This window comes from Camellia sinensis, unplaced genomic scaffold (genome assembly GCF_055761805.1).
Source record: "Camellia sinensis isolate YWXY unplaced genomic scaffold, ASM5576180v1 Unanchor2, whole genome shotgun sequence".
NCBI lineage: Eukaryota > Viridiplantae > Streptophyta > Magnoliopsida > Ericales > Theaceae > Camellia > Camellia sinensis.
Genome location: NW_028129079.1, coordinates 21,928,817 through 21,941,654, shown reverse-complemented (window position 1 = coordinate 21,941,654; position 12,838 = coordinate 21,928,817). Strand labels below are relative to the sequence as shown.

Genomic DNA, 12,838 nt, shown 5'->3' with positions numbered 1-12,838 from the left:
AGCGAGGTGGCGGTGTATGATGGTGCATGGTGGCAGCCGCTAGGAGAGAGAGAGGGGGGAGATGGTGAGAGAGGCATTTTTTTGTGGGCCCCACATTAACTGATAGGTTAGAGTCCCATTAAACAATATAAAAATATAGTAAAAATACATAGGCCTGTTTGGTGAAGTTTTTTTAAGTTAAAAACTGATAATTAAAATGCAAAAGTTAAAGTTAAAAACACCCATTTCTCAATTTTCAAATAATCAGTTTTTTTTTTTAATTTATTTAAGCTATTTTTGCATAATAAATTATAAGTAGAAATTATACTAAGCAGTTTATCACAGATTCTCAAATTAAAATAAGTCATTCTGGTATTGTTGTTTATAGATTACTCTGCTTCAAGTGATGAATCAAGTATATACAAAGTATTTTTTACGCTGTGTTTAGTTGGAGAATTTGGAAATAAATATAGGAAAGGAAAGAGAAAATTTAGGTGGAATATGAATAAAATATACTTACGTTTCACCTAATTTCACACCCCTTTTTTCCCATTTTTTTTCCAAATCCCTTCCTAAATCTCTCAACCAAACACATCATTAAGCAATCTAATCTTTTGTTGTATGAAATTTAATGTTCTAGAAAAAGAAAATTACAACATTTCGACCAGGATGGCATGATAATGAAATTCTTGAAAATGTAAGTCATCATGATGAACGTTTTGCTTTAAAATCATTATATCAAAGACTTATCACATTATTATTCATTGATTTTGTATACAATTTTATTCTTCATGATTTATCTTGTTTCAAAACAATTGTTGTCATTGTCAAATATGCACATCTTTTAGTGAGGCCTAAAGAAATTGGCATCTATTCCTTTGGTCACTATATTCGACACTGCTGCTGTTATCAACAAAACACTTAACACAATTCCTAAGCAACCTAGGCACAAATTAGACCACCACATTGCACTATTTGGCCTCGGCTTCTTGATCGTGATCCACATGAAACAGGGATAAGCATAAGTCAGAGGCAATGTGATTCCTCCAATAAGTGCTGCCAGGCTAGGTAAGAAAGGGAAAGCCATTGCTATGAAGTATGTCAATCCTCCAAAGAAGACTCGGATCCCGAACCGGAGCAACCTGGGGCATCGCCTCTCCTGCTTGATTGTGTACTGGAATTCCAAGTTGTCGAAAACCGGCATGGCGTAGATTTGGAATGAACACAAGCAATTTATCAGTACCAGTAGGTAAATTAAGCCGACCACAAACTTCGATGTGCTTTGCCCGTGGAACTTCGAGAATGTGATCAACATTCCTCCATCAGCAGGTATCTGACATTGTTAAATCACACTGTTATCATTTAACACAATTTCACACATTTGCTTTGCAAAAACACCCAACCCAAAACACACAAGTTTTGTTTGAATTTTAGATTTGTGGAAAGATTGGTGGAGAAAACGAGTCAGTGTGAACACCCTTTTGATTATATATATATATTTTTTCAAGTATCTTTTTTCCTCCACTAATTTCTTCACAAATTTAATATTTAAACACAGCAAAAACAAGTACGAGGATTAAAAAAAACAAGTGTTTCTTACCGAATTACCATAAGCCCAATATCCACCAATTGCAAGGGGAAATAAACACATTGAGATTAGTATATATGACATTGTCACCCCTCTCCACATTGGCTCGCGCGATGGATGTTTTGAACTTGAAGGCATTGTCCCCTACATCAATAAACATTTTATTACTTGTTTAGCACCGTGACATGAAAACAGTAACATTTTTGCATGCAGTAATGTTAGGGATACAAAACTCAGTCACAGAAAAAGCACATATTTCATAGGTTGCACGAAATTTGGACTCAAATGAATCATTTACCTGTATTTCAAGCACAAGATTGTGACCTCTGAAAGCAAGAGCTATGATCCCAAGTGCAGTCAAGACACTGCGAGTTCTAGCTGTCTCTGATGATGCCGCCTTAGACGGGTCATGAGATGCACCATCGGGCCTGTCCAAGGAGATGGACAAAGCCCATAGCAAAGTACAGTATCCGACAGCTGTGATTGCTCCGATCAGTGAGACCCCAGCAATGGAATTCAAGTTAGGAAAGAACTGGGCTACAAAAATGGCTAGGAATGTGAAAACTAAGAACCATTCTGCGCCACTTGGTGTCCTTGCAATGCATGTCAGGCCATCCCCACATATGGTATTGTAGAACAGCTCCATAGTCTTGGCCCCTGTGATTATTAACATGACACAGGTGCCCCCTGATAGATACATAACTGGAAATATGGCTAGCAATTTCCCTAATTTTGCACCTGAAATCATTGAGAATATATGAATAAAATGCTTGGACAAAGATAAAGTTTATGCATTGATATGTAACAGCTTGTCAAGATGAATAAAACAACAAATCACAACCACACGCTGTCTAAATGTTCTAAGTTCATAGTATTTCTAATATTAAAACAACACTGTACAATAAAAGACACGTGCTTAATAGTTTAATATAGGTTGCATTGTGCTATTTTATACTATACCTTAATCGATTGATGTTTTTAATAAATAAAAAAATACATCTATAGTATTATAACTGGGGTTAATTTATTACAATTTACAATTGTCATGTAAATATAAATTAAGTCAATGAGAATTAATTTGTTTTAGATCGGGTCAATGAGAATTAATTTGAACAAACAAATTAGGACAAAATTGAAATTTATGTACAAGTTCATTATTTATTTTCTAACTTTAACTTAAAAGAATAAATAAAATCATTATTTAGAAAGTGGTAGTTGTTGGCAGGTAGATGATTTTTTTTTTTTTTTTGAAAAAAAAGTACAGAAACATTACACATAAATATTACACATGGCCAGAATAGTTTGTAATAAATTTGTATAAAATGCATTTTTGCTTTGTAAAAAAAAAAAGCAAAAAATAAAAAAATAACCAACTAACTAACGTGAGATGCTTAGTCCGACAATCTGACCAATTCCGAGTGATGAATTTTATTTTAATAAAATGGTTATTCGGCAATAAAAGCTAACAAAAACATATCAAACAATCAAGAAAAGGAAAAATTATGTGGCGGTTTTGCAGCAAGACTACATGGTACCCAACTTAATATTATTGATCGTGAGACCCAGTAAATTTTTTTTTTTTTTTTTTTTTTTTTGTTGAGAAATTGCAAATATATGAGAAGAGTAACAAAATAATTGCATTATTAATAAGATATTTTTTTGTACAATGCTAACATACAAAAAGAGTTGTATCAAAGCGCATGAATAAATATGCACCATCTACATAGAGAGTTGCACTATTACAAAAGAGAAAAGTTAGGGATTATGAAAGTTTTTTCATGAAAATGATCATGAAAAATTTATGATCCTTGAATTACCTTGATTAGTGTGTGGTGTTTTATTCTAAGTGTAATTTAAAAGTTACAAAACTTTCATGATTATTTTCATGAAAAATTTTTCATGATACCTAGCATTACTGATTATAAAAATGTCATCTTTTTTACCACTACTATATTGAAATCCATTTTTTTCTATTTCTTGTCATGAAATAACTTAACAAATGTGAAGTGACGTGGATTATTGCTCTTAAACCATCAAATAATATCTCAAAGAAAAGACACATAACATAAATCAATTTTAACGAGTTTTAAAATTTATTTTGATTCGTTAAATTTTTAAGTTGATCTCAAATGAATTTTTATTGAGTCAAGTTTGAATAATTTGATATTTTATATAATTTTAAATTTATTGAACTATCACTGACTGTTTAAATTTAATTTAAAAACCTTCACAAATTTTAAAATATATCTAAACTATTAACTTAATTTTTAATAAATCGAGTTGGAATGAATTTTTAACAACCCAAGTCAAACTTGGTTGTTTGATTTGTTTGTCACTCATAAACATAAGTAGACTTGTCAAACAGTCGGACTGAGAAACTTGACTGTTTGATTTGTTTGTAACTCGCAAACATAAGTAGACTTGTCAAACAGTCGCACTGAGAGAATCGTTTTCATTTGTTTCTTGCAAAAATGCTTCCTAGCCTCTCTGAGGGTCGACCCCCAATGAGGTGTCACTTCGGAAATGATTTAAAAAGAAATTTTTTTTTTTTTTTTTTTTTTAGTTTTCAGCCAATGGGGGGCACGTCATGTCACTGGAGACGCGACCCCCACTGGGGGTATGACCCCCACTGGGGGTATGCAGCGGGACTGTTGTTTGTTGCAACGCTGCTACAGACCCTCACTGAGGGTCGATCCCCAGTGACGTGGCGGGTCTTTATTGGCCAGTTTTCTATTTTTTTTTTTTCTTTTCTTCCAATCCTGCAGTGCCACGTGGCACTGGGATCGGTGGAGGTGGGGTTTACTGGGGGGTTCGGCGCATTATCAACATATGTGGTGTTTTAGAAAGTTTGTAAAAAGTTTATTTTTTAATTTTTTTAATTTATTATTTTTTTTTTAGATAAAAATTAAATGAGAAGTGATATAATCTCAAAAAAAAAATTAAAAGTTAATTTCTTTTATTTTTTATTTTTTCTCTTTCCAAAAACCCTATGTATAAGGAAAATGAGTGAGAGCACTAATTAGTGCTATCACTAATGATGTGGCAGTGGGCTCCATTAAGAATGATTTAATGTTTTGGCCTTAATGTTGTATTTTTTTTTTTATTATTGAGTGCCATGTCATTAGTGATCTTTTTAGAACTCCAAAATTAGTGGTCTCTATCATTATTGCTATGTATAAAGAGTCCGGATTCTCGGCTGCCCTACCCGGCAGCCCCCAAAACGACGTCGTTTTGGGGGTAAATTTTCAAAAAAAAAAAAAAAACGCAGAGGAAGAAATGGAGGAAGGAGGAGGGAGGAGGAGGTGGAAGAGGAGGTGGAAGAGGAGGAAGGGAAGGGTCGGCCGGACTGGAGGGGGCCATAACCAGTGGGGGAGGAGGAGGAGGAGGCGGAGGCGGGGCCGGAGGCGGAGGCGACGGCGGTGCACAGCTGCTGCGACCAGCTAGACAGCTGCGACGGCCGGCGGCATGGCGATGAGCTGCGATGGCGCAGCCTCCTCCCTCCTCCTTCCTCCCTCTCCCTCCCCCCTCTGGTTTCTGTGAGAAGAGAGAGAAAACAAGAACGAAGAAGAAGAAAAGAAAAAGAAAAAAAAAAAAAAAACCCCCCCAAAACGACGTCGTTTTGGAGGGCCTCTTCTCCCTCTCCCTCCCCCCTCTGGTTTCTGTGAGAAGAGAGAGAAAACAAGAACGAAGAAGAAGAAAAGAAAAAGAAAAAAAAAAAAAAAAACCCCCCAAAACGACGTCGTTTTGGAGGACTGCCGGGTAGGGCGGCCGAGGATCCGGATTCATCTATAAATGTCATGCTATTATGGTAGGGATACTGGGTCTAACCAAAGGCTGCAATGGCTAGGTGGAGGTATCTGCTGTAGCGAGTTCCAGGGACAGACTCATGAAGATGGACAAGGACCCATATGGTGTACAGCTGCCAACCAAATGCCATTGACAAGCACACCATACCCCATAACCTGCATCCATTAAAATGGCGATCCCATTAAATCTTCGTTTCGTATTTGATTTTTGACTTAAAAAAATATAAAAAATTAAAATTAATTATATAAATTAATAAAATAAAATATTACATCTAAATCATAATTATTATATTTTTTTTCTTTTAAAAATTAAAAAATTAAAAAAATTAAATCAAATTAGACTAAAAAATTCCAATACAAAAAAGTCAACTAAAAAGTAAATTAAATCAATATAGATATATATATATATATATATATTGTAATTTTATAACTTTTTGAGAAAAATAATTGAATTTGAAATTCTTAGCAATTATTTGTCAGAGTCGTTAATAATATGGACATTTTTAAATATAAAAAATAAAATAATTAAGCAATTTGAATTAAATAATTAAGCAGTTTTTAAACTATTTTGAATTAAGCAATTTGGCCTCAATTAATTAAAATATGAGATAAAAAAAATAATATATTTAAAATGAATTTTTAATTTTTTAAGAAAAAATATAGAAAAAATAAAGAAAAAAAAAAGAATTTTTAATTTTTTGATTTAAGTTATAAATTTTTTAATTTTTTTAATAATATTTTTACTTTTATATTAAAACAAACACATACCAAATGAGACCTTCGTATAATAGAGCAGATATATGTGTAACACTATCAATCTCGCAACCATATGCTATTGAACTCTGTTAAATTCATTTAAGATAATAAAAAGAAAAAACAAAATTAAGTGATGCAGCCTCTGCTCCGTCACTTCAAAGTGAAGTCTATCTCCGTATCAGACCATTCTACCTAGCCTTCTTGCAAAGCAACACCAAGTTTGGTTTAGTTTTCGTAATTGTTTTTTCTTAAAAAATAAAACTAATTTAATAAAAAAATATTATCAAAATTTAAAAATTCATTTTCAGCACAAAAAAAAAAAAAAAAAATCAATTAGTGTTCTTCATTTTATTTTTTTTGTCAATCTAGTTTTTTATTTTTTTTAATAAAAATAAAATTCAAGAATATAAATCAAGATGTGAAATCTGTGTATGAATATGATAGATCATATGTATATGGGGGAACATACCATCCGAGAGAAGTAAATGCAAGTGGAAGCAGAAGGGCTTGAACTCCAATTCCAGAATAGAGTACATGAAATGCAGAGGTAAATGCATTTCCATCTCTTGACTCTGTGATGGGTAACCAGGCTTCAAGTGGGTTGTTGTGCTCTGTTTCATGGCTTATTGAACCTCCCAAATTGGCTAACATGGTGGTGGCCTCTATGTCTCTGTCGTCGGGACTTGCCATGACAGTTGCAGTAGCAGTAGCAGGAATTAGTTGTATCATTTGCCTTTTTTCTTTTGTGGGTTTTGCAATTTGGTGCTGATTTGCAGCTTCTATTACACATACTTCACCCACTTCTCCCATAGCTGCCCCTCCACCTACTTTCTTCTTCTTCTTCTTCTCTCTCTCTCTCTCTCTCACGCAAGCACACAGACGCACACTCTTGCGTAAGAGTTGTTATGATTGTATATATATAGTAATGAGTTTCCAGTCACGGAATCAGTTATTAAATTGAATCATATAAAATAAAAAAAAAAATGCTTCACAGCTCTAAATTGTGAGCTTTAAAAGAGCTTCAACCTGGGGGTTCACCGTGTGATTTAATGTTTTGCTTTCTGTTTTGTTTTTTTTTTTTTTAGGTTGTCACGTCACTAGTCATCTTATTAGAGTTTTATTATTAAAACTCTTAATTATTACCGATAAAAAAATAAATAAATTATAAAAGAAAAACTAGTTTAAACCTCCGTTTAGGAAGTGGGTTGGTTTTTTGGCTATTTTAACTTGGGCTATTTTAGCCTGGTTTGGGAAAGGTTTTTTGACTTTTTAGCTTTTTTGGCTTTTTTTGTGAGAGGATTGTAATGATTATGGGTTGAATTTGATGTTTTATTTTTTGTGACTAAAATAACCTATTTTGTTTTTTGTGGCTATTTTAGCCAAAAAAGCCTGACTTTTTTTTTTCGCAAACAGAGCCTAAGATTTCTCTCTAATTTTTAGTAATAGGAGAAATTCATAATAATTTTTTTTGTAGTCTAAAGTCCCTTACCCACACTCATATATAACACAAACTCTCTCATTCTCTTTCCTCTTTCTTCTCGCACCAAACAACCCCTCTCTCTCTCTCAATCCAAAGTTTGATATAGAAACATAGCAATCCACAACTTCCTCATGATCTCTCACACTACAAAGCATCTGGCTTTCATCATTTTCCTTAATCGCATAATCATCTTGGCATCGATTTATCACAAAATCCGATCCACTTCGATCCGAATTATCACATTCTTCAATCTAATCACTATCATCATTATCATTCAAATCTGCAGCGGCGTTGGACCTGTGAGAGTGGTGGCGAAGAAGGTAGCAGGGATCGATTTTTGGTTTAAAAATATTGAAGATGAACAGCTCGAGTTTACTCACGAGAGACACATCGCTCTTCTTATTCTCCTTCAATCTCAACAAACTTAGGGTTTTAAGAGTTACGAATTTCGCCAAAGAGCTTAGGAAGAGCAGTAGTTGAGATAGCGGCGGGGCTGATCTTGAGCCTATGGACGTCGAACCTGAGGAAGTTGCTTCTGCTGCTGAATCCAATGATGCTTCAAAGAGATAGAAATGGTGATGATCGGTTTCAGAACTCCATGATCGGAAATAATATCTCAGATCTTGGTTTCTACCACCGCTCAAATCTTGATCTCATATCTCATATGTTTCTAAAAATGAGGAGGGGGAGACAGAGAGAGAGAGATAGAGAGAGAAACAGATAGATAGATAGATAGATAGATAGATAGATAGATAGATAGAGGGATTTCTGGTGCTCTATTCTGGTGGCTTGATCTCTGGTTTAGTGCAGGTACTACTAATTCTAAAGATGCAAATTAGGAAAAATTTCTCTAGTTTGGTTAAATAATTTTCTCTAGTTTAAAATTGTGAACAAACACAGAGAAATTTGTGTTAAAATTTCTCTGGTTTGTTTAAAAGATTTGATCTTTGGAAGCTGAAGTTCTCTGATTTGTGAAAGGTTTAACGATTTTTGATTTTAGTCTAGAGATCCACAACATTATTTTGTGAACAAATGTTTTTTTTAATTTGTTGAGGCTTTTTGATGTCAAATTAAGGTTTTTAGTTGCCAATTTTACTGTCATATGTACACATATACATATATGTATACATTTGTTATCTTCGTGTGATTCATGGAAAGTTGTAATTATGATGTTTGTTGATGTTTGTCTGTTTGAAGAAAATGATTTGTTTGCTAGACTGGTGAGAAAACGTAAGAAAATCGAGGCAAATTAAGCACTGAAATTGAAGAATCACATCCTAATTGCTCAACATATAGTCCAGAGAAAATGTCTTACAGTCCAGAGAAAATTGATCAAAATGAAAATGATGGCTGTTCAATTTTCTCTAGATATAGAACTTGTTAGTATTTTGTTCTGATCAATTTTTTCTGGGTAATTTTCTATGCCCTGTTTAATTTTCACTATGTGATTGTTCAATTTTCTCTAGATGTGGAACTTGTTAGTATTTTGTTCTGATCAAATTTCTCTGGGTAATTCTCTCTATCCTGTTTAATTTTCTCTGAATTTTTCTGGTTTGAACTCAAAGAAATTTCAATTTTCTTTAGGTAATTTTCTTTACCCTGTTTAATATTCTTTGTGTTGTTCAATTTTCTTTGGTTTCAACTCAGAGAAATTATTTGGGAAGTCCAGAATTTCTCTGGATAGTATTTCTCTAGAAAAAATTTCTCTGGATTGAAATTTCCCTGAATCAATATTGAGGGATCTTAGGCATTATAAAAATAGTGAATGCCTTTTATGCTATAAAATCTTAATATTAGGGACTCTAAAAAAAAAACCCCAATCATAAATACATTATGGACATTTGATTAAAATATAAATTATTTATTCTAGTTGTGAAAATTACATCATACCTTTTAAATTTTGTATTTTTTATAATAAATAATTTCTTTTTATTAATAAATTATCTTAACAATTTTTAATAATGTCAGAAATTTATTTTTATTAATAATTCAAATAATTTAATTATTTTATAGGAGAGCAGTTAGAAATTTTATTTTTCAATTAATGTTGTTAAATAAAAAATTCTGATAGAAAAGGTATTTGTAATTTTCAAATTATATGAGCAATTTATATTTTAAGAAAATCTTAAAAGGAAGGGGTGTATTTATAATTTATCCAAAATAGTAATAATTAAACCACAATGCACTCAATTATAAAAATACATTTTATTATTTGAGTAATTTTTATAGTTAACAGATTAGAATGTGTGAATTTATAGGTAAGAAAATTAAACTAATAAATTTATATTATTATATAAACAGAAATATCATTGAGTGTTTGAGTTTCAAAAGTGTCAATACAATTTTATCAATTTTTTGAATTTAAAAAATATTAAAAAACACATGTTATTAAATTATTAGTTATTTAATTAATATAGTAATATATTTAACATTTAATCTTACTTTCTTTAAAACATTGGTGATTTGATCAATATGATAGTATATTTTTGACATTTCGTTTAAAACATTTCATATATACGGCAGCTAAGTAAAACATTTATATTTCAAAATGTCAAAAAAAAAAAAAAAAGAAAAAAGGTGCCATTATTGAGTCACTAATGAATAAGATAATATTTAAAAAAATCTCTTTAACTCATGCTCTTTTCAAAAATTTAATTTAATTTTAAAATCTATATCTATCTATCTATTTAAATTTAGCCCGTAAAAATATCTTGACCAAGATATCTTCTAAAAAAAATTTAGCATAGCACATGATAATTATCATCTAAACACCAATATATCTTTCATTAAAACAAAAAAGAAAAAAGAAAGATGCATGAATTATTATAACTAAAATGCTAATATTAAAGTCAAACCACGCTTGAATTGAAATTTTTTTAAATAAAAAGCCCAAAACAACAATGATAGAGAGCTCTAATTAGGAAGCTCTAATTAGAGCTCTAATGATGTAGCATCCAAAAAAAATAAATAATAAATAAATCAACAATGATTTATCCTACTAAAAATATCACCACTAATAGCATTAATACATTAAAAAAATAAAAAAATAATAAAAAAAATACAACTCCAAGACCAAAACATCACATCATTAATGGCGGGACCCACTGCCACCTAATTAGTGGGAGCACTAATTAGTGCTCCCAAGCATTTTTCTAAATAAATAAATAAAGACACACACATCACATCATAAGTGAGATCCACTTGTTTAAAACTCTTTTAGAGCTCAAGAATTAGAACTCTAAAACATTTTTCATAATTAATATCATGTAAAATATCACATCATAATGTATCCAAATATATTCATGAGTTATTGAACTTTTCTGAATATTTTAAAAATAATTAAATAAATATTTGAATTTTAAGGTTATCTGTTACAGGAATCTTGTGTGAATATTATAGAACCCTCTGAACAAATTTTCTTAATTTTTATTTATTTATTATTATTGAACAACTAAAATCATATGAATAGTTCACAAGTAATCTGATCAGGCATATATAATTGTCCAATCAATTTAAATTTTTATATAAATAATTTACTTTAAGTGTCTTATTATGAGGGTGTTTACTATAGTTTAAATGAGTTGTTTTATTTTATTTTAATTTGAGAGTTTGTATTAGATTATTTAGTACAATTTGTACTTACAATTTATTAAGTATAAATAATTTAAATAAATTAAAAAAATTAATTATCTAAATGTTAAAAAAGAGGTGACTTTAATTTTTATTTTCTAAATAACAACTTTTAATTTATAAAAATTTACGCTAAACATGGCCAATATAAGAGTGGCCCTCCAATTGGCAACCGTAGACAATCCTAATCCAAAAAAATAGATAAATATAAATGATGAGATACAAAATTACGTATATACGAGGTTGGTTGTATGTATGTGGAAACATATAGAGGGTGTGACGTGGGTGTTTTGAAGGTTTGAAAAGGAAAATTATAAAATATTTTCGGAGTATCATGTATTTGTATTTTTTAATTAATTATTATTTAATATGTTTTTTTTATATTTTTTAATTACTTAACATAATATTTTATTTATTTATATTTTTAATTAATCATAATATTATAGAATTTTATGTGTCTATATTTTAAGATTATTGAATAATTATTTTTAAAAAAAGAGAAGAAAAAAAGTTTTAAAAAAAAAAAATGTGGATGGATGTGGTATGATATGGCGGATGCTTTGTTTTGTGTCATTCACGGCATTCAAATGGGATGACTATGCGTAACACTATGACTCAAGCACTATGACGTTGTCCCCATGATGCTACGCTATCCTATGCTATGGTAGGTGAACCGGTCGTGGGTGTGGAAGTGGAATCCCATGTGTTCCGTGTTTCCTCCTCCATCCATGGACTTTCCTTGGGTTCCTAAAAACTTTGCAACCTTTTTAGAATGATGGTCTTATATGTATTAATTAATAAATTAATATTAGTTATGATGTTATTATTAATTTTATTTATTATATAAATTATAAATATTAAAAAAAAATTAAATTATATTATATCATCAATTAATATATTAATTAATTCGTATAACATTATTTAGAGGTTGGCTTCCATGTGATGAATATGAATAGAGGTTGGCTTCCCTCTATGCTGGAGGATATTATTAGATTTGTGAGAGTCCATTACGGATTCCGTTTTAATAATTTAAATCGTTGAATGTGTAGAACTCGTTGAGTACTATATACTTGTAAAAAATCACGTCAATCGAATATCGATAGGTATGTGATCAAATCAGTTTTGTATTAAAAAAATCGATGATGAAAAAATGAACGGTTGATGGAAATCTGATTCAATGAAATAGCTATCACTATCCAATTAACGTGATTTTTTACAGGTATATAGTATTCGACGAGTTTCTACACATTAAATAGTTCAAATTATCAAAACGAGACCTATAATAAACCTCTACTAGTCTAACAATACCCTATCATCCGTGATCGGATTATAGAGAATCCTAGCCCATATATATACCTCCATTGGGACAATAATGTCCCTTCCTTCAAAGATGTTTGGAATCAAATATTTTAGTCAAGAGAAAATTAATAAAATATCTTTGGTCAACTTTAGGTAGTATGACAACTTTAATGTATATATTCTTATTAATTAAAATCTCTTAATAATATTATTAGAACAATTTTAACTCGTTATAAAGAAATTAAATTTTAAGATTTTAGGGTTTAGACTTTTAAAGTCTGCAAAGAGAAATTTTTCTAT

The 12,838-nt window shown here is 30.8% G+C and overlaps 1 protein-coding gene across 1 annotated transcript; it reads right to left on the bottom strand.

Annotated features, from left to right (window-relative positions):
• Positions 1-712: 712 nt before the first annotated feature.
• Positions 713-7,034, bottom strand: LOC114264822 (lysine histidine transporter-like 8). The gene is made up of 5 exons (XM_082912054.1): positions 6,599-7,034; positions 5,396-5,529; positions 1,866-2,305; positions 1,580-1,711; positions 713-1,312 (listed from the first exon to the last, which is right to left on the bottom strand). Exons 1-5 carry the CDS (start codon positions 6,937-6,939, stop codon positions 824-826), a joined length of 1,536 nt encoding a protein of 511 aa, XP_082768180.1. The 5' UTR covers positions 6,940-7,034; the 3' UTR covers positions 713-823.
• Between the last annotated feature and the right edge of the window lie 5,804 nt (positions 7,035-12,838).